The 23,991-nt window shown below is 36.4% G+C and overlaps 1 protein-coding gene across 1 annotated transcript in view; it reads right to left on the bottom strand.

The window, feature by feature from the left end:
- Nucleotides 1–23,506, bottom strand: part of LOC136218463 (uncharacterized) — a 39,236-nt gene extending 15,730 nt beyond the window's left edge. Inside the window, exons 1-3 of the mRNA XM_066005341.1 lie at nucleotides 23,450–23,506; nucleotides 17,215–17,438; nucleotides 11,141–11,190 (exon numbers count right to left, since the gene is read on the bottom strand). Of these exons, the coding sequence (XP_065861413.1) occupies nucleotides 11,141–11,190; nucleotides 17,215–17,438; nucleotides 23,450–23,506 (331 nt within the window). The remainder of the gene's footprint in view (nucleotides 1–11,140; nucleotides 11,191–17,214; nucleotides 17,439–23,449) is intronic.
- Between the last annotated feature and the right edge of the window lie 485 nt (nucleotides 23,507–23,991).

The raw sequence follows: 23,991 nt of genomic DNA, 5'->3' as shown, positions 1-23,991 counted from the left end.
GTCTTATGTTATAACTTATCACTACCCGTAACACTTCATTAGAGTTTGAACTACACAAGTCTATTTCACCATAGTTTAGGAGTAGTTTGTAGTTGTCACCCAAACTCAAGTCTAAATTATTCACCGCTTAGATAACGTGTAAAACCGAGTAGTCTAATACTTGTAGTTATAAATCTCGTGGATTCGATACCCGTTCTTAACCGGATTATTACTTGATACGACGGGGTACACTTTCCCCTACCTAGCGTCTAGTAGAATTAAAACACGTAGAAAGATCTTAATCGTAACACACGCACAATAGTTTACCGTCCTACTAGATTCTTTCCTCATCAAGGTTTTTGCACTGTTGCCGGGGATTTATACTTTCTTGCAATATTAGACAAAAACGTTTTACTGTTAGTCTAAATATTTGTAAATATTACTTTCTTTTTGTGAATATTTTATTTTATTTCTTGTTGTTACTAATGATTTTTTCCATGGTATGATGTCTTATAATCGTCATCTGTAGGATGACCACAAGGATGACGGATGTTCGCACCAACAATCAACCCGCAATCCGATGTGGTAATCTCTATGCTTAAAGATATTCTTGTGAGATTATCTAACACTGAGGCATATTGAATGGATTTGGGAAATCAAATCGCTAGATTGAAGTCTCCTATTGATTCAACCGCGGATGATTCAATTAGAGATGCCAACTTGGTTGGTCAAAATGAAAAGCTCGAGTTAATTGAGCTTTCTCAAGAGAATTCTCCAAATAATAAAGGTTGTCTTAATTGTGAGGAAACAGAGATTCTAATCGACGAGCCGGTTGAGTGTGAACCTATGGAAAAGAATCCAAAATTAGAAGAGTTTGAGGTTCCTTCTAACTTGGAAAATTTCGCTCTTTTTGAACTACCAAAAGAGTCAAAAAGGGAGCAAACTAAACTCTTCAATAATTTCTTTAAATATAGCTTTTGGTTTACATTAAATTTCTTTGAAACTAAAAACCCGTTTTGCAGGCACAGATTGTTTATTCAAGAATTTACATTCCTAACGCGAATTGAAGCATACACCTAGGAGAAAATTCTAAGTCGAGCTCACCGGTTATAATGTAGCGCTTCTTGCGAGGCAACCCAAGCTCGAATAAAGTTTAATTTTATGTTTTTAGTTTACCTTTAAAGTTTTTACATTTAAGTTATTTTTGTATGTTTAATTATTTCTTCTTATATTTTATTTAGGTGTTCGTGTAGTTTTGTGTCGATTCGGTGGGGCGATTTGGAAGACAATTGTAAGTATTGACGTTGGCAAAAAAAAATATAATAATTATAATTAAATAAAAAGTGAAAAATTATTTTTTTGGAATATATATTAATTTTATGTAATATATTATATATTAATTTACATAAATAATAATAATTAAAAAAATAATAATAAAAAAGGCTGATGGACGCTAGTGCAGCAGCTCCAGGAGCTGCCACACGCGGAGCGCGCAGCAGCACGCTCCCCGTGCAGTGCTGCACGGCGGTGCCCACCGCCGCTGAGCGACGCCTGCCAGCCCCAACGGGTTGATTTTTTTTTTCTAATTTCTTTTTTAAATAAAAAAAAAAATATATATATATATAATCAAATAAAAAAAAGGTTTTTTTTACACATTAATAATCTTACAACCCCAATTTAAATTTTAAATTTCATACTTTTTTTTATAAATGTCAACCGAGTTCCAGAGTTGATATCTCGAATACTTCAGAAGTCATTACTATCGGGAGCGGAACATTTCATATCCACCACCACCGAAAGATTTTTGAGGGAGTCTTCTACACCTTACTCGTTTTCTTTACACCTTGTGCTTCAAATTTATTTCGCAATGTTAGAACTTATTGCGTTTTTAAGTGTGAGGAGGGATAGGGTAGACAACCCTCATATATATAAAATAGAAAAAAAAATCATTTAGTGTTTGAAAAAAAAAGTTATAAAATATATATATATATAAATTTGTATACTTCGTCCGAAATTAAGCTTCGTTATTTGCTCTTTATGTAGATCTAAACGCGAACTTGGATTTGGCATGCCAACTAGTTTTAGTGTAAGACCCGAGCAATGTTATTGGTACACTTAAAACACTAGGATTGCACTAAGTTTACTTTGTGATAATTTGCTTATGTTTGATTCTTTAATTCATATGTTACTATTAAAGGCATATACGATCGAACTTTAACTTTTAGGGAAGTTTGAAAAACACAAAAGAACCTAAATATCGTGTGAGCTATATTTGAGCCTAAAGAGCAAACATCAAAAAGCTCTACTTTTCTTGACATTTTGTGTGCTTTTGCTTCACTCAATTCATAGAGTTTGCACTAAATACCGAGTTAAATACATTCGTTCTAGTAAAAGAACAATAGATGATAAATGAGGTCACTTAGTCTAATTCTTTCTTGTTGATTTTTTCTCATTTTTCATAAACCCTTAGGAAGCCCCCTCGAGCCTATTAACCGATTTTTTTGCTAACACCCATTTAACACTTAACCCTTTTTCCTCTCGTTCGAATACCAGATAAAATCAAGTGCATTAAAAACCCGAAAAAAAAGCAAAACCCCTAGCAAGAAAATACAAATCATCATTGAAATCGTTTTTGTGCCTCTCTCAAGATAAAAAGGAAAAAAAATGGGAGTTTTAGCCATTCTCAAGCTACACCGAGCAATTTCAAGATTATCTCCACTTGCTAGGGAAATCAATAAAAATGTGATGCAACCACCAATTCGGCATTCAAACTTGAGTTCCCGGAAATTAACCTTTAACCACTAAAAAGCCTCACCTACATTACAACCCACTCCGAGAGCTCATTTTTAATGTTGTCAACCATAACAAGAATGGAAAAACCCGGATGAACATGCAAACTCGGTATGATTTTGAGTAAGTATAAAGAAGAGAGTATAAACACCGACCCACTAAAAAAATTATGTGATTGAGTGAACCACCATTTGTGAGGTGTTTTACACACTATCCCCTTCAAGCTTGTTCGGTTAAATATGCCTCTTTTAGTTAAAATGTGAATATTGATAATCAGATTACGGCTTCTTAAGCATCGTTTACATATTTGTTTCCAAATGCTTATTTGTACAAATTCTTAGTGTCACTTGGTTAAATCAAGTGGTTTGCTAGTTTGGTTAGTCCTTTTACGGGTTTGGTTTAGTTTACTTGAGGACAAGTAAAGCTTTAAGTGTGAGAAAGTTGATAGGGATGTTTTTGGGATAATTTAGGGTTTATTTTTAAGCTAAATTATTAGATTTTAGTGTTAGTTTTATGCATATTTCAATAAATCAATAAGAAATAAATAAATTATGTACCTCTAGTTAATTTTAGTTAATTTTCATCATTTTGAATCTCATTTTGTTATAAATAAAGTAAATAAATGAATTATGTAATCTCGATGTTCATAGTTGTGCTTTGCAGGATAAACGTACGAGACGGAAAAAACGATGAAAACAGGTCTAATTTTCGACGTCCATGCGGAGCGTGATATGTGTTGGAGTTTAGTGTCCTAAGGACAATTGTTTTAGGATATAAATATTAATGAATAAATTTTTTATTTAATCAGATATATAGCTTTAAAATATAACTATATATAAAGGCACAAATCTTTCATAAAGAAAGTAATCCTAAGTTTATTTAAGTAGTTATAAAGTGTTCATACAAGCATGAAGTGAGACTATACTTTATAATAGACCAATAGACTTAAAATCAACCCAAGTCAAGTAATATGTTATAGGGGCTGGCATATTACTGTTGAGACTTGCATGTAACAGTGTTTTCTTTCGAGACAGAAAGCTGATCTCACAAGCTTTAGATATTTAGATATCTAGACAGTTACATGGATCCGGTAAAGGAGTTTATTAGGATTGGAACCCGACTTGAGATAACAACATGGATTAATTTATCTAAATGTGTCAACTGTTCATCTCATTTGTATTAGTAGGTATAACTAATCCTCAGACTCAAACATTCATTAATTAATGATTCTGGATTATGGAGTCTGGTACTTTGATTCTGTGCGAGCACGATCCAACAAGTGAGAGCCTGGGGTGTGTGAGAGCAGGGTTGGGTATCACATAAAGTGATTGCAGAATAGTTAATGTCAGATTGAGCATTCGTCACTCCTGATAAATGGGAGATATATATCCAAATGGCCGCTTGTGGTGAATTAACTGAAATCCTTGCAAGGTGATAGAGTTAAGAGTAGAAATAGAAATTTCACTTAACTTATCTTTCAGAGTGAATTCAACCTGTACAAGTAAAATAGACTCTTCGCTATATGTAACCTTGACACGTTCCATGGTTATAAGGAATTGACCAACATGATATAGTTGATGAAGGATCGTATTATACCGCACCTAATGCTGAAAGGTTAAAGTCAGTTATCAACCTGACTTCTTAATTGCTCTGGGGGAATATCATAGGTTCTGCTAGTAACAGCTCGCGACGGTATTCCGTTATATATATGTTGGGATTAATCAGGATGAATTAATTTCAAAGGATATATACGGCTAGTGGCAATGAGGAACCTAATGGGTTGCATATGGGACTTGGAACCAGAGGACGAAAATGTAATTAGTGAGACACTAATATATGGGCCGAAATTTATAATTAAATTAGGGATAAATTAATTTGATTAATAATTATAATTGGATTATAGTTGTGAATTAAATTAAAGGATTATCTAATAATATTAATTAGAGATTTTAATGAGATTGAAACTCTAATTAATTATCCCTAACAATAATTAAATTATTAATTTTATTAATAATATTATCTAGATATAATTAGTTATTATTTAGATAATAATGAGTGTTTATTTGATTATCTAATTAGTAATCATATTCCGAATAAGATTCTAATTAATTAATTACCTAACATAACTGAGATTAAGGTTTTGAGAAGTCTATAAATAGACTCCCTAACCCCAATATTTCGACCAACACACATACAAGGGGGCAAGAGGAATCGTTCCGAAACCGTCTCGGCTAATTACAATCTTTCTTACTCTCTCTTTGATCTCGTATCGATTTTGTTAGAGGCAGTCATTGCGATTGCTATTTATTAAGGTTGATTACTAATCGTCTTTCTTTTCTGTGTTGTTTCTTTTGTTGTTCGTGATACACGGATTAAGAGTTGTGGGCACTTCGTTTCCAACTGTAGATAGTTCTTCAGAAAAGGTATTTCATTTTATCCCTCTTTATATGAAATAACAATTAACATATCTTGGAAAAGAGAAATAGATAAAATAGATAAAATTTTATTATTCCGTTGTAGGCTTGTCTATTTTCCTTCAATATGTTCCACGCGGAGCATGGAACCTTGAGAAATTATTGATGAACTTCAGCAACTCCATTTTTATTCAGCGACGAAATATTGATTTTCAGCGACATAATAATGACCTTTAGCGACGACGAATCAGCTTTTTAGAAGAAAGAGAAAAAGACACCCAATTCAAAGGAAAATGCAAGAAAAAGGGGACAAGGTGTGCAATGGAGAAAATAGGCAAATAATGAAGCATCATATGCTTCATTATTTCGTTTGGGGCCCATTTTCTACATCAAATTCAAAGTCTTCCTTCACATTCAAAGTCTCCCTTCATATTCAAAGTCTTCCTTCAAAGTCTTCTATATTCAAAGTCTTCTTACTTAATGTAATTACAATTATGACCCAAGCTTGATTTGTGTATAAATATGAGTGCTTAACACTCATTTAGATATGGAGATTTTGTAAGAAAACTCTATCAAATTCAGATTTTGTGTAATAAAACTCTATCACCTTGAGAGCTTGTGTATTGCTTCTGTCACGTCGTCGAAGTTCCGTTCCATCCGCATCCACCAAGCTCGAGAGTTCCACCTCCAATTCCTAAGAGACGACTTTGAGTCCGGTTAGCTAGTTCTAAGGGCCGATTCTTATTCCCTTTCTACTTGTTAATTAGCTTGTACTCTTTCTATGTACTAGGCTTGGTTGTATTCCGTATTTACACGTTCCACATTTATAATATATGATTTACAATTCCGTTTCACTTTACGTGTTATTCTTTATTGCTTGCTTTGATACTTATAATTGATTATTCCAAACTCTATTATAGGTGTTGCCTTACCGGAGTTGACAATCCGGAAACCATAGGAATTGACGAGCCACGGAACTTACGGGCCCTAGTTTCTGATCCTAAGAATTAGAGTCACCTTAAAGGGAAATCACGACCTAAGAACCTCACGGAGTTGTTCGGTCTATAGATAGTCGTCTTCGCAAGAGTAAAGTATTAATTGCATATGTTTCGAGTTGTTTGTCTTATGTTATAACTTATCACTGCCCGTAACACTTTGTTAGAGTTTGAATTACACAATTCTGTTTCACCATAGTTTAGGAGTGGTTTGTAGTTGTCACCCAAACTCAAGTCTAAAGTATTCACCAGTTAGATAACGTGTAAAACCGAGTAGTCTAATACTTGTAGTTATAAATCCCGTGGATTCGATACCCGGTCTTAACCAGTTTATTACTTGATACGACGGGGTACACTTGCCCCTACGTAGCGTCTAGTAGAGTTAAAACACGTAGAAAGATCTTAATCGTAACACACACACACAATAGTTTACCATCTTACTAGATTCTTTCCTCATCAACATACCGCCTTTTCTGCAACCGAAACATACAGGTAAAGGTCCTCTCCTTTAACTGGTCTACTTATCATTAGCGGTTTCGTCAAGAACTCTTTAATTCCTTTGAAAGCCTGATGACAGTCTTCATCCCATTCGAATAACTTTTGCCTCTTGATCACCTCGTAGAAGGGAAGACATCGTCTGGCAGAACAGGATATGAATCTTCCCAAAGCTATAATCCTCCCATTTAGACGTTGTACCTCCTGAAGGTTCTTGGGCCCCTTCATTTCTAGCACCGCCTTTATTTTCTCCGGATTGGCTGTCACTCCCTTGCGCTTAATGATATAGCCCAAGAATTTACCAGATGTGGCCCCGAACGTACACTTTTCTGGGTTAAAATTGATATTATGGTTTCTCAATACATCCAATACTTCTTTGATATCCGATGTATGCCTCTCCATGGTTTTGCTCTTTATAATCATATCGTTCACGTATATGGAGAAATGATCACATTTTTTATCTTTGAATATTTTATTCATCGTTCGTTGATACGTGGCTCCTACATTTTTTAGGCCAAAAGGCATCACCTTAAAACAATAGGTAGCCTGATGTGTAATAAATGATGTTTTGATCATGTCACTAGGATCCATAGGTATTTGATGATAGCTGGACTTTACATCTGTGAAAGAGTAAACTTCATGTCCCGCGGTCCCATCTACCAAGATATCAATGCACGACAATGGATAGTTGTCTTTCGGGCATGCTTTGTTCAAACATGTGAAATCAACACACCTTATGTAGGCCCTCCAGCCTTCTTGACAATAACTACATTCGCCAGCCATTCGGTATAGATTACTTCCTCTATGGCATTCGCCTTTTTGAGTTTTGCAATCTCTTCCTCTATTGCCTTTTGTCTTTCAAGCCCATGGTTCCACCTTTTCTAGGTGATAGGCCTGACATCCTCCGTAATGTTTAGTTTATGAGTGATGAGATTTGGGCTCACTCCTCTCAATATTTCATTATCCCCTCCAAAAACTTCTTGACATTCAACTAGGGTTCTCACAAGGCTCACTCCTCTCAATATTTCATTATCCCCTACAAAAACTTCTTGACATTCAACTAGGGTTCTCACAATCTCCTCTCTAATTTCTGGCTGGAGCCCTTTCACAATTTTCACCCTTTTTCCTTCTGAAATAAAGCACATCTCCATGTCACCCAGTGCCGTATTGTTTTGTTCTTCCTCCTCTTCTTCATTTTCAGCCTGCGGGCGTATAGCCAAGGAAGCCATATATGTTTCTTGAACCGTTTTCTGGCTTCCTTTAATCATTACCCCGCCTTTGGCAGTTGGCATGTACATGGTTAAATGGCGGACGGAAATTAAAGCAGCCGCCTCTGAAAGGAATGGCCTTCCTAAAATGACATTATATGTGAGCCGACCATCTAGGATGGTGAACTCTTGCTCTCTTTTCCAAGTCTGATCTCCATCTGTGATTTCACACTCCAACATCACTTGCCCTTTAGTCTAAACTGTATGTCCAGTTACTCCTAGAATATCCACGATGGTTGCTTCTACCTGTATAAGGTGTATTTTCAGCTTCACAAATGCTCCTCTTGTAATTACATTACACGAACTTCCAATGTCAATCATGACCTTCTTCATATCCCATCCTTCAATGGTCATCAGGATCACCAAAGCATCGGCATGAGGACTATTTGCTGAGCCCATCTCTGCAAAAGGTTTTTTAAGATCCACCTTGTCCAAAGCGTACGTTTTTGCCTTTTTAGCAAGCGGTTGATATCCTGGTCCACCTGCAATAACATTTATGAATCCTTTTGTTTTGGCTTTGGGGCCCTCCTTTTATTTTCCTTCGCCATGATCGCCTTGCACAAAACTATCAAGCAAACCTCTTTCGATCAATCTTTCAATTTCCTTATCCAACGCAAAACATTTATTAGTGTCATGGCCTTGTCTCCTGTGGAACCAGCAATATGACTTTGCGTTTTTGCCCATTGGGACATGCTCCTTTCCTTTTGGGTCGGGATATGTAATGTCCCACTTGAATCTACTCTTCTCCAGCCACAGTAGAATTTCATTTTTAGGGGTATTAAGGGGCGTGTAATTTGGTCCGCTTTTGGAGGTTCACTTTCCTCTTGGATCCGCTCATTTGTTCTCCCTTCTACCAGATCTGCCCCGGTCTCTTCTGTCAGATGATCTGGTGGCTGGCGATCTAACGGCTTGGTTTATATCGTCAATTTCCATGAACCTTTTACAGCGTTCCACTAACTCCACCATTGTCTGTGGTTTATGGATAACCAATTTTTCCTGTAACCGCTTCCATCTTGTGTTTTTAATGATCGCTTCAACCGCCGTATTAACATCAACGTTGGTTATGTCAATGCACAATTTATTAAATCGATTAATATAGGTCCTTAGGGATTCGCCCTCCTTGTGCTTAAGATCATACAATGTTCTACTAGACACCACGAGTGGGATGCTACCTACAAATTTAGCACAAAATTCCCTGCTCAATTGTTCCCAGCTGTGTATAGATCCTGTCGCCAAGGATTGAAACCACCCATATGCTTATCCGTTTAACATAGTGGAGAACATTCTGTAGAGGATTCCTTCATTCGCCCCATATATGTCCATCAACTCCCTATGCTTCCTTCTGTGCACCTTCAGATTATCCTCTCCTTTATACTGTGGCAAATTTGACGCTTTGAATCGCCCATACGTTTGATATCCCAGAATGCAGACAGTAAAAGGCGAATGCCTATTAACCTGATGGACGTACAGTTCAGCGTTCTGATTTTGCCTTCATGATTCCTCCTAGAATCGTGCTTCTACCGCCACAGTGAACCGTTGTGGAGAAAGGGATCCTTCATTCCTGGCCATATTAACGTTTTGGTAAGGTCCAGTCGAACGTCTATGGCGGGAACGTGACCGCTCCCGATGATGTTCGGAATTGTTTTGCATCGTATTTTCTTGTATTGTATTAGTGGCTCCGCCTTAGATCGGTTGGTCATTGAACACCCTTCTAGCCTGATCAATTAACTTGTTTATAGTTAGTATGGTTTGGGCCCTCTCAGTGGATTCATTGTCGAACTCTCGACGAACAAATTCCACCATTTGTTCAAAGAAAGATTCTGGAGACCATTCATGTGATGGTTGAACTACGCCGTCTAGGGGAAGTGTAGCATGCACGGGAGGAGTGATATTATTGTTGCCATCAATTTTGACTGACGTATTTCATGGGTTTGTTGTAATAGTGATACCTCTAATGGGAGTGTTAAGATCGTTTGAAGACATTCTAATCTCCGTCGTGTAAATCCTATTATTCTTAGGATTCCATGCTCACCGCAACAATTGATATCACGTTGATTTCTTTACACCGAATAATGTCTATGTGGGGTGCCGTTGTGCTCGATCGGGGGCACTCCGATGCCTAAATCAGTAATGTACTTGAGAGAATAATCTGTAATCACAAGTAGGGTTTAGATAGTGTGTGCCTCTCCACGTGTTATTACAGGGGTATTTATATATATAGGATTAAGTGATAACCGTAATGGCTCCTTTTTAATGCATTTTAATAAAGTGTAATGCCATTTTAATGCGACTTAACTCTGATCTTTACCTCCGAGCTGTTATTGCCTCTAAGGCATCATTAATGTTTGATGGTGATTCCATCGTGTAACAGCTTACTATCCTGTCTTGGCGGATCGTGTAAGGACATATCCTTTTATGTGGCGGACCTCAGATGGATAAGGGCGTGTCACCATATACATATCATTCATCCTCCTTTACGCTAGACGTACATCGTATATCCTGAGCTGCCGGGTCCTTTATGGCTTTTCTTCCTTTCGATCCTTCTTTCAGGGAATATTCCCAACGAAGTCCTAACGATAACATTGTGGATGTTATCAGATGCATATCCTAGTGATGATTGTGTCGATGATTATGATGTTGAAGAAGTTCAAAATGATGTACCTATACGGCAGAGTGAAGCTAGTGCTATCAAAACAGAGGGGCAAGTTGATCATGTCCTGAAATCGACCGAGGATGATTAAAAAAGACAAAGAAGAATGACTGATCCATTGTGGTGGATTCCAGCAGCCCCTGATGCACCCGTGTTGGCTACTGAAAAACTTGCAGATCAAGGTGCCTTCACCTTAAAGGTGCACGATATTTTCACAAACAAAGGAGAACTGCAAGATCCACTCGGAAAACATGCAATCTTAAATATGTACCAATGGAAGGTGTACAAATCTAACAAGTCTATGCTTGAAGTTAGATGTACATATGTTGAAAAATGTAAGTGGCGGGCTAGAGGTATTGTGATACCGGGTTCTGAAATGTTCAGGCTTTGAAGAATGGATGGTATCGATCAACACATTTGTCCAAGAGATCAAATATTTGAGGGAAAATAGGCAAACGTTTGGCAGCGAAAATATAAAATTTTAACCTTTTTCCTTTAACCAAGATCCGTTAACCGTTATTTCATATAAAGAGGGATAGAAGGAAATACCTTTTGTAGTTCTATCTACTGTTGCAATCGTAGTGCCCACAACTCTTACTCTGAGTTCCCAAGCACAAAACAAAAACACAATTCAAAAGATGATTAGAACTCAACCGTATAAAAGCAACCAAAGAAAATTGCCTCTAATAAATCAACACAAGATCAAGGATAAAGCGAAAGAGATGAAAAATCAATTGAACAGAAGCAAGCGGTGAAGAATCGATCCACTACGATAGGGGGCTGAATTTTCTCTCTCACGGGATTACTATGTTGGCCGAAATTCACTAATAGGAGGGGTATATATAACCTCTTGTATCTAAACCCTAGTTAGATAGAATTAGGTTACTTAATAAGAGTTATATTCGGAATAATACTCTTGTTATTATTATCTATAATTATATCTAAATATAAAGATAATAATAACTTATTGATAGGGTAATAATAGAAGCAATTTAATCTCATTAAACCTCCTAACTTATTTATCCTATAATTAATTTAAGGGATAAGTAAAAAAAAATGCATGTGGTATACACGTTTTGCGAACTCGAACCTGTGGTATTTTTTTTTTTACAAACAGAGGTCTGTGCTAAACGCCGTTAGCAAACAGAGGCAAAATTGACTAACGGTGTTAAAATTCAAAGAGAAAAGAGTTAATTTGGTCCTTATATTTATTTATTTTATAAATTAACCCCCCTAATTATCTAATTATCACAAATAAACCCCAAAATCAAAAATAAAAATAAAAAATACCTTCTTCTTCCCTTTTTAATTTTTGATTTTCCTTCTCTCTCTCTCTTCTTCCTTTCCTTCTTCTTCTTCTTCTTCTTCTTCTTCTTCTTCCTCCTCCTCCTCCTCCTCCTCCTCCTCTAACCGGCCGATCATCACAATCAAACATCAGTTCCAAATCCGGCAACCGTCTTGTAATAGAAGAACAGATTCAAAGTTACAACCTTTTTAATCCCAATTTCCACAGATGTCTCCAACCCCTAATTATCAGAGATCTTCACAGTAGTCTTCAACTCTGTATCGGCAACAGATGCCTCGTATTTCAGATCCTGCATTCGCCGTGCATCCCGCAATCTCTGACGGAGTTTCTCTGGAATCAGAATGGGGATTTTGTGTTTGTCGGGGTAGGGATTGCGAACGATGTTGCGAAATTATGGAAGGATGATGGATTGAGAGTGGGGAATACGGTTGATTTGAGGAGTTTGGTTGTGGAGAAATCGAATGGCGGGTTCTGTATGCTTGCCTTGATGCTTTTGTGTCTTGTGAAATTGGGAATTTTTTGTTTTATTGTGATTAGATTAGGGTTTATCAAATTAAGGTTTTCAATTTTGGGGAAGTATTGTTGCATTTGGTTTATCAATGGATTTGCGTTTCTTGAGAAATTGATGATTAACACATCTGAAGATGGTTACTGATTATGCTTTTTGAGATTATTGCATTATTGTTACCAAAAGTTAATGAAATTAGGGCATGTTTAGTTTAAGAAGAAGAAGAAGAAGAAGGTATTTTTTATTTTTATTTTTGATTTTGGGGTTTATTTATGATAATTAGATAATTAGGGGGGCTAATTTATAAAATAAATAAATATAAGGACCAAATTAACTCTTTTCTCTTTGAATTTTAACATCGTTAGTCAATTTTGCTTCTGTTTGCTAACGGCGTTTAGCACAGATCTCTGTTTGCAAAAAAAAATACCATAGGTTCGAGTTCGCAAAACATATATACCACAGACATTTTTTTTGTACTTATCCATTAATTTAATTCACAATCATAATGTAATTATAATTTGTTACAAAATTAAATTAATTCCTTTATGTTTTATCTACATAAAATCGCCCCCCTATGTTACCGGGCCTTAGTGGACTCAGTTGGGCTTCCATCAATTAATTAACATTTGTTTCTCTCTTGGGCTCCAAGTCTTATGTGTGACCTATTAGGTTCTTATTGCTTATAGCAGTATACAACTATTAAATTAATTCCTTAGAATTATGTTTAATCTTTGCATAACGGAATGAGTACGCGAACTGTGATTGACAGATCCGAAACATTCCCCCAGAGCTATAAGAAGACAGGTTGATTCCGTCGTTGACCTTTCCGTATTAGTTACAGTATAATTCGATCCTTTATCAAATTCATCCTTGAACTGAATCTTATGACTATGGGCAATGTCAAGTTATATATAGCGAGACGTTCGTTTTACTTGTACAGGCCGAGTTAACTCAAGTTAGATAGGTTAAGTGAAATCTGCATTTCAAGTCTTAAGCTATCACCTTGCAAGGATTTAGAGTTAAGTCTTCCACAAGCGATCCTTGGACGTATCTCCCATTTATCAAGAGTGACAAATGCTCAATCCAATGTATAACTATCCTGCAATTACTTCCTGTGATACCCAACATTTGTCGTACACACCCCAGAGTTATCCCTGTTATGGATCGTGTTACAACAGGATCAAAGTATCACATTCCATAATCCAGAATCACTAATTAACATTCCTTTGAGTCTTAGGATTACTTATACCTATTAATACCGATGAGATGAACAGGTGACAAGGATAAATCTACCCATCCTGTTATCTCAAGTCGGGTCCCCAATCCTAATGAACTCCATTCATTGGATCCATGTAACTGTCCAGATATCTGTATATCTAAAGCTTGTGAGATCAGCTCTCTGTCTCGACAAAAAACATTGTTACATGCAAGTCTCAACAGTGTTATATCAATCCCTATTCAAAACATATCACTTGGCTTGGGGTGCTTTTAAGTTTATTAGTTTATTATAATGTTTCCTCTCACTTCATGCTTGCATGAACACTTTATAATCACTTTAAATAAACTCAGGGATTTCCTTTTATTAGACTTATTTAGTTCTTTAAAGGAGGTTGCCTTTATACAGTTATGAAACCATATCTTATTAAAACAAATGATATAAAGAACAATTCATTTACATTAGGTTTATATCCTGGAACAATTGTCTATAGGACACTAAACCCCAACAATATTATCACATCATAGACAGACGGTGAAACGAGTTGCAGGAACACTACTTAAAGATAAGTTTAATCTCTCGAATCGAGTGTAATGACCAATTAACATTGCTGAAGATTTCCAACATGATTACAAAATTAACATCTCTTACATGCAAGCTTAGAGAGCAAGAAGTTGGGCCTTAAAAGCTCAAAGTGGTTCACCTGAGGAGTCATACATGTTGTTATTGGATTATTATGTGACATTGAAGGCTAAGAACCCGAGTACAGTGATACATATTGAAACTGATGATGATGATCACTTCAAATGCTTTTTCCTAGCTTTTGGTGCATCAATTAGAGCATTTAAAGAACATATTCGTCTAGCTCTTTGTGTTGACAAAACCTTTTTAAAAGGTAAATATCTAGACATATTGTTTGTTGTTGTTGGTAAAGATGGTAACAATAAGATTTTTCCACTTGCCTTTTATATTGGACATAGGGAAAGTAACGAATCACATACTTGGTTTTTGACCAAGGTTAAGGAATGGATCGACGATGTCGAAGATATAGCCATAATTTCAGATAGACACAAGAGCATTGAACATGCATTGAATTTGGTTTTCCAAATGCGATACATGGAGCTTGTGTATTTCATTTGAAACAAAATATGAAGGGCAGATTCAAGGCCGTTAAAAATATAGATGTTGTATTTTTGAAGACTACAAAAGCATATCGAACTTCTGATTTTGACGAATCATTCGTTAGACTATTTGCTTTATATCCCGATGCACATATTTAGAGCAAGATGGAATAGAGAAATGGCCACATGTCTATTTTTCCACTTGTCGGTATAACATCATGACCATAAATATTTTTGAATCATTCAATACTACTATAGGGAAAGGTGGACGTTTATCGATCACAATGGTGGTCAAGTTTATAAGGTCTATCCTTCAAATGTGGTCTTACAAAAGATGCACTATAGCAGGTATGTTATTTTAAAATAATTTATAATTTAGTTGGTCATTTCATCAATGTCATGAGAACGATAATCGTTTTTATCTGAATGAGCCGAGGAGAAACTGAAACGAGATGTTTTGAAATCTGTAAGATCTTCTTGTAGTCATGTCGATCAACACATGTTTGATGTCGGTGATCGAAGAAAGGGTGGGATTGTGGATTTGAACGAAAAAACATGCACTTGTAGGAAATGGCAACTATCCGGGCTTCCATGTGAACACATATGTCAGGTTGCTGTTACATTTAATTTAACGGATGCATATTAGTGGGTTGATCCTTACCACAAGAACCAAAAAGTGAAATTGGGGTCGAGTCTATATATCTAGTTGGTCACCAATCAGAATGGACGACCTGCGAACCCCCTATGAGAATTCTGCCTCCTAAAGTTCTTAGTAAGTCATTTAAGGGACGACCAAAGAGTCAACGCAGAATACCATCTCAAGGCGAAGAAGTAGTTCGCACAACATGTAACAGGTGTGGGACATAATAGGTTAAATTGTCATCATCCACTTCCAAATGTAATACGGATGCCAAGTAATATCTCAAGTTCTGCAAGCTACTCGAGGACTTCGAGTACTTAATGTACTTTGTTTGGGGGTCAATTTGTCACTAATAACCTTACATCATGTCATATTAAACATGTTAGATACTTGAGCGGTTGGATTTATTGCATATGAGTACTTGAAGTTTATGTTACTCTTTCTCCTTTTGTTCTTTTCTGATACCTTTTGATCATGTTGCAGATATAATTGTTGTCGTGTTTGTCGTGTTAACAATCAACAAGACAAAAAATAAGAAATAAAATATGTCGCGTTTTCAAATAATGCGACAGAGAATAGAAACTATACTCTGTCACGTTTATCGTGTTTACAAATAACGCGACAGAGAACATAAACTGTACTCTGTCGCGTTTTTAACTAACAGAAACTATACTCTATCGCTTTTGTCTCGTTATTTTGATAACGCGGGAGAGAACAGAAACTATACTATGTCGCATTTGTCGCGTTTTCAAATAACGCGACATAGTATAGAAACTATACTCTGTCGCGTTTTCAGACTACACACCCCATTGTTGTCACATCAACAGCAAACACGACATAGTATAGGTTGCAGTAATAGCAAACACAAACAGTAAACACAACAATCTACTATAGTATAGAAACTATACTATGTCGCGTTTTCAAACTACACACCCCATTGTTGTCACAGCAACAGCAAACGCAATATAGTATAGGTTGCAGTAACAGCAAACACAACAATCTACTATATGAACTAGGGGTGAGCAGAACCAAACCAAAAAACTCAAAAACCGAAAAGCTGGACCGAAAAAACCGGACCAAACCAAACCGAATTGTAATTCAATTTGGTTTGGTTCTAAATTTTCAGACAATTTGGTTTTCGATTCAGTTCGGTTTAAAACCGAAGAAAACTGAACCGAATTATACAACTAAAAACGTGTCTAGGCGTGTTAATATTCAAATTAGTATTTAGTGATATATTATACTTATGCTCAAGTGCACAAATTAGTGCTGTATAATCCAATGGGTTTTAAAATTATATTGTGCATAAATTTGTACATTGACAACACATACATGCTAAAAAATTAGTGCTGTATCAATGCACAAATTAGTGCTTCTAAAACAAAGGCTTCCACAACTAATGGCATGCCCTGCCATGCTTCCATTTTTATTTTAAAATTATTTTCTAGTAAGTATTAAGTATTAAATGTTAAAGAGTTCTAATTCATTTTTATTGGTATTTACTTTATCTTTTTTATTCTCTTTCATAAGAACAAAAAAATCTTCCAAAAAAGAAATCAGTTAATTCTCTTCTATTCGGTCCAAACATGAATCAAACCAGACCGGATCGAAATAATTCGGTTCAGTCCAAACCAAACTGAATTGTAATTCAGTTTGGTTCGGTCCTAAAAAATAATAATTTGGTTCGATCCAATTTGATTTGGTTCGATTTTTGGACTAAACCAGACCATGTTCACCCGTAATATGAACGCAAACCCAAACACAAACAGCAACAACAAACGCAACAATGTACTATATGAACGTTAAAACGAAATGACATGAAGATTATTTACCTTTCGTTTGCTTTGGCCTTCGTTTTTCTCCTTATCCATGACAACGACGCTGTAATTTCCTTGTTTATGGTTCTCTTCGCTATAAAATCCCCTGCAAATCTATCTTCTTCGTGAACGCCTTCTTCTCTGTGGCGTTTGAGGAGATGAGGAATGGAAAATATCAGGACATTTTTTTCCAAATGAAATGAAAGTGTATAGATTTTTTGAGAAGTGGGAAAACTAATCTGTAAATGAGATTTTAAAAAGTCCAGATTTCCTATTACCCAAAATTAATAATTATCAAATAATAAGATGAGAACAACCAAACCAAGCCCTTCTTTTATTTTAATAAAAAAAGTATAGATTATCTAAATTTGTTGCCGATTGTCCCCCTAAGTATTTCATATTACAATAAAATCTCGATAAATTTATATCCTTGGGACCGAAAAAAGTATTCATTAAACGAGATTATTTATTTATCGATAAATGAATAAATCATTCATCTATCGATAAATCAATATTTATTATTTTATAGTAATTTTTCATTGTTCCTGAACCAGAAGTTGGTCAATTAGATGAAGATATCCAAGGATTAAGTGATGTCATTTCTAATTTATGCTATAGAAATGTGATGGATGTCGAACATCTTTTGAACTATCCTAGCGAGAATGATGCAGTTACGGAATCGCCTACAACGAAGAAATTATCCAATCAATAATGAACAATGATGATGGAAATGATCCAGAGGCAGATGATAATTGTGTTGTTGCAAATGTATCGTCAAAAGATGTCTTTCAAGCAATGGTCACCTTAAACAACTACTTGCTACAACATGAGCAAAATATACCAGAAGTTGTGTTTGCACTACAAAAAAAAAATTAAGGATGATATTCATTTTGGTTTAGGTGGAAAGAAAAAACGATCAACTATAGATGCATTTTTTCAGAAGAAATGACTTCTAGTTGATTGATCGAAAGGTTTTGGTCAATATATATATATATATATATATATATATATATATATATATATATATATATATAATTCAATAATTATTAATTTATATTTTCATTGTATCTTTAAGGATTTAAATGCATTTAGCGAGGTTATTACTTTAATCCATTGACCTAAGTCGGGACCGAAAGAATTTATTATATAAACGAGGTTATTAATTTATCGAACATTTATTTATCGAGATTTAACTGTATAATCATTATGAAAAGACACGATTAGTTGCTATTGTCAATTGTAAGCACCACCAATTAATGTTATTCTTTTAGTAAAAAAAAGAAGTGTCTACATAGTTGTAATAAAGTTGAGGTAGACCTACTACTTGTCCCACACGCAATAGAAAAAATTGGAATTTTAATTATAAAATATCTAACTGGTTTTCCTTCGGATTGGTGTGAAAATAGGCCACCGTCCAATATGGGGAATTTTGACTTCAAGTCAACACGATTTGGGTCTCATAAAATAAAAACTCCTCAATATGGCCTTTGGCGTTCAATTTTATGATAAGATGTCTATCTTTTTTTTTCTTTTCTTTTTTTAATCTATGGGTTGATATTTATTCCAATTCTTGCTTTGAATCATATTTAATTTGATGTAATTATGTTCTTTATGTTTTCTTCATTAAACCCCAAATATTCATTTACATAGTGTTAGATTTACTAATATGATAATAAGGAAATACAAAATAAAAATAAGATAATATTTTGATATTTTGAATCGCCAGAAATAGGAGTGGGTTATGTTTCAAGAAGAGATCCCCAGAAAAACACATAATCAATAGTCTCTCCAGTCGCCACCGTCCTAGGGCATCTGTGAGAGTTGCAAAGATCTCTCTGGTAGCCGTGAGAGTGTAAAATGTCGCTCCATCTTCAAGTGAGCGGTGTGGTTGTGTTGCTGAAGGTTGTTTTTCTCTGGTTTCGGGTCCGATTGAGAAGGAGACAGTCCATTTCGAGCTCCATTTCTGCTGCCGTGGTTCCGGTCCGGTGACTGGTTCATTTCAAAATTCTTCGATCTTCGAAGGCTTTGTGGTGGATTGCTCCTGACGATAGCAACAAAGGCCGTGGGTTGGAAGACGCTAGTGTTTCCAAGAATTTAGCCGCCTAAAGTTAAGTTCTTTGTCTGTTTAAATGAAGTGAGATGAGTTGCATCTGTCGACTGTGAATGCTATTTTGATTTCTGAAGCTCTATCGTTGTATTACTGAATTTTGGTACCTTGGTGGATGATGCTCGTAAAGTATATAGCAATAAACAGGACAAGTGTATCCTATCGCAACAAGTAATATAGTGCTTAAGCACGAGATCGAACCACAAGGACTATCTTTTACAACTAGTCGACCTAATATAGGAAAACACAATTGTTCAGAAGGTTGAATATGATGTAGAGTGATTAAAGAGGTGAATTTCTAAATAAAAGATAAAAGCTATTGAAGGGAAGGATTCAAATTAATTGATGAAACAATATAAGATGGGGATTCTCTTAATTGGATTCCATGTATGATTTATTGGGACTCAGGGGTATATCCTAACGATAATCGACGGTAATCACCTAATTTACCACATGAAGATGGACGATTTAAGTGGCCTATTCACATGCATTCGGTTGACGGCTTGATTAGGCATATAACCTAGGTCATGCAAAGCGTTAGGTTCAGTGGTGATTAAGGCTAAAGCCGAAGCCCAGCCATAGACCGCACTCCTAGTGGTCTCTAACGAGGTCAGATTATGCTAATTCGGGTTAGGAAATTCCTTGGTCAGGCAACTGTCTATCTACCATCCTATATTTGTAAGACTCGAGGCATTAGGTTCGGCAATGTCAGGCTAGTTGATCATCATCAAATCTCATTCTAGCAATGATCCTATTTCTGATAAACCTAGGTCATTAAGCATGCATAATCTAATCGATTGGAAACAATTCGATACACCTAAATCCCTAATCATACATGGTTACACAATCAATCTCATCCCCATCCCAGACTGGATGGGGATTAGTTCATAATGAGAGTAACCAAAGAATTAAAGCTCAAATTATCAATAAGAATCATAATTAATCCAAATAAGCAAAGAGTAAGAGACAGTTTAAGGAATTAAAAGTCTAAAACCCGGATCTGTCTGATTCTGGTTACAAATGGGGAGAGAAATCCCTCTCCAATCTTCAATACGTCCAAAAACAATTACAAATAAAAGAAAACTGAAATTATGAACATCTGAACAAGAGAAAAAAGAAAAGGAAAATAAAAGAGGGAAAGGAAAAGTGACCATAACAATGGAGAAGATGGCTCCTATTTATAGTGTGCACCAGGTTAGGGGTATTTTTGGTAGTTTTTAAGGCCAAATTCGCGTTCAAGAGGTAAGATTACGCTGGGGAATTTCTTCCCAGCGTCTCGTCTCGTCGAGACCAAAGTAGTCTCGACGAGACGATATGGTGTCTCGGCGAGACACTAGGCGTCTTGCCGAGACACCACGCGATGGTTCCTTTCGGAACCATCGCTACCCCGCCTCGTCTCGTCGAGACATGCTATGTCTCGATGAGACGAGAGCCTGTCTCGACGAGACAGGTATTGTCTCGACGAGAGAGGCTCCAAATGTGGCCGGTTTCTCTCCTTGTAGGTCCATGGACTTCCGAATTTCGCTCTACTTGTCTCTGATGAATCCCAAAAGTGTTCCGAAGGCCCCTTAATAGTCCGGAAGTATTCCACTTGGCTCGGGTTTGGCTCAAAAAACGCTAAAATAGCCCCAAAAATCCCTGAAAACAACAAAAATGCAATAAATAACGGAAATTACTCATTTTAACTAAAAGATAACAAAATGATATCGGAATTGAATGGAAATAAAGCAAGAACGAGCTAAAATGATCCTAAAAACCCTATACAAATGGAAGCTATCAGTGGACTGGGTTTTTGTGTATTTGTGCCTTTTTCTGGGTATTTTGAGTCTGGTGGTGATTGCTTTGGATAAATTGTCTCTGTCGATTTTGTATTGTTTTTCAATTTTGCTACTGGAGGTATCGGTACGGGCATTGTGAGGGGAGAGTAAATTGCAAATTGGGGCAGATGGATATGAGGCTAGCAAATCAGACACTTACTGAGGAAGAGGATGATTGCATTGATATTGGAAGCCTGTAGGTTGGGGAAGTCAGGGAAGAGAAGGGACTTAGAATGTGGGTTCTTTAATAGCGGATATATCGGTGTAGACACCGGGGTCGGAGGACCGATGAAGAAAAATTACAAAAAGGGACCCAAATCAGTCGATTGGAATAAATGATGAGTCAATAAAAAATAAAAGAAAAAACGTTGTTCGAAGGAACCGCGGAGACCGGTTTAATCGAATTCGGAAATCGAATCGAGATAACGGGCGAATCGGTTCCGCGAGTGGAATCTTAAATCGTCTCGCCGAGTTCGGGATATTTCACGCCCTTTTCTTATTAATTTTATTATTAATAAAATCTCGGGACGATAGAGGGTTTTATTTTGGTATTCGAGCAATCCAAAAAATATATATAGGGTTTTGTAAAAAGATCAATTTTATAAAAGCTAATTTTATAAAATCGGTTTTGACGAAAATCAATCGTTATTGATTTTGGCTTTTTTTAGAGGTATTTTTTTTAGGTAAACAGTTTTTTTTTAGTATATATAAACGCGGCCCCATCGGGACCGGTATTTACGTCACGGGCCATTGGACGGCCCATGACGGGGCTGGGCTGCCCAGGCCCAGCCCTCCCTGCACTTGGCATTCGGCCAAGTGCATCAAATGCACTTGGCCGAATGCCAAGTGCATTCTTTACTTTATATATATATAAAAAAAAAGAAATACAAAATCATAAAATAAAATAATAATCATAATAATAATAATAATCATAACAATAAAGATAATGATGAATAAGCTCATCTAGCTTGTCTTTGGCTCCAAGTTGGCTTGGAGTCAAAAATAAATGAAGTTTGGGGCTCCATTTGCCTATAAATAGGATGGAGCCCAAGGCAAAAGGGAGGGAAAAAAAAAACCCGAACCCCTGGAGAAATTCGACGAGACCCGAATTCATCCAAAAACCCAAAAAAAACCGACTCCAAACTCTATCAATCGACTTGATTTGGCATCTCCATTACCGATCGAGAGGTAATAATCCGAGGAACTAGACCCATTTCATTCTTTATTTACTTTGTTTATCATTTATCTATTTTATCTTTGTTTTGCATTTGGATAAGTATTTGATTTTGGTTTTGAAATAAAAAAAAACTTCGTTTGGATCCCAATACGAACCGTGACCCGATTTAAGGGTAGTTCGGGATCCAAATGTCGTAGATCCGTGTGTTTACAAATGTTTTGAACCATTGTTTTCAATAAAACGTCATTTTAGAATCCTCTGTCACAAGCCATGACCCGATTTGGGTAGTTGGGGGGCTAAAATGACAAAATAGACTAGATCTAATATATTTTTACAAATCCGAAACTTCAAAAGGACTGTTTCTGATATTTTTTATCTTTTTGTTTTATTGTGTTTGGGTCCTTTTCTGAATCTTTAAATAAATCAGGGGCTGATCCTGATATTTACCATTTTTTTACTGTTTATGTGTGTATATATGTGCGTATGGGTATGGATGGGGGAGTAGATGATTTGCTTCTTATTTTTTATATATATACATATATTAGTATATTAGTGATGGTGGTAGAGGGATTTTGGGTTTATTTGTCATTATTTCACAAAATAGGGACTGATTTTGATATTTTCCATTTTGGTTCATTTATATATATGTATATATACGGATAAGGAGGGAGAAGGGATTTAATGGTATATTAGTGGGTATATATGTATATTTATGTATGAGTTTTGTTAGGTTGGGTATTTTGGGTCCTTTTCGGATTTGTTGTGAGAGCAGTGACTGTTTTGAATATGATAACATTGAGATATTATCCTAAGGACCAAAAGGGATATTCACCTAGAGAACGCCGCGTATTAATCCCCAAAGGAGATCCGGATGGCGGATCTCCACGATCCCACTCAAAGAGATCCGCTGGCGAACCTATAAGGCGGATCTCCTCATCTACTTGATTCGTCACTGTAACAGCTAAAGCCGACTCGGCCATAAAGGCCATTAATGAGCTATCAATTAGCTAAACCACCAGTTTAAGGATAAGTTATAACCGCCATTAATGTAGCATTAATGGAGCATTAATGGAGACTTTCTGGTTGCCAAAGGTTACGACTTCCAAGCTATATATAGCCTACATCCTTAGGCTATCAAGGTACACTTACTGATTCTCCACTTTCGTACTTACAGTTTACTCTCAGAAATATTACTGACTTTGGCATTGGAGTGTCCCCGGCCGATCCCAACGGCGCCTCACAGGGAAGCGCTCCGATCAAGGATTTTTCCACAAGTTATCAATTGGTGCGGTGAACGTGGAATCCTTAAACAAATAAAGGATTTTCACTCACGATTAAAAGAAATATGACAAATGGAGATCATAACCCCTCTTCGGAGGTTGAGACACCACTAATAACCGGTGCTGGTCGCACTGATTCCAATGCTCCTCCAGCGCACGTTGAAAGTAGTATGCCTCCGGACGCATTCATCAACATGTGTGCTGAAGCTATAAGGGAAAGATTTGGCTCTGAAACGGGCGATCGCCTAAGGTCGTTCATGATCATTCCTCTGGTTTGGAGCCTAGCGCCTTCATCTACGATATCTTCTTGGCCTCAGATGAATCTGGGACCAAACGCCCACAATTCTTCGTTTCTCCAGGCCCATAATACGGAATCCATGGTAACCACCACAACGGCGTTAGGAGAACGAC

Source organism: Euphorbia lathyris, chromosome 1 (genome assembly GCF_963576675.1).
Source record: "Euphorbia lathyris chromosome 1, ddEupLath1.1, whole genome shotgun sequence".
Classification (NCBI taxonomy): domain Eukaryota; kingdom Viridiplantae; phylum Streptophyta; class Magnoliopsida; order Malpighiales; family Euphorbiaceae; genus Euphorbia; species Euphorbia lathyris.
This window is presented reverse-complemented; position numbering and strand designations above follow the sequence as displayed.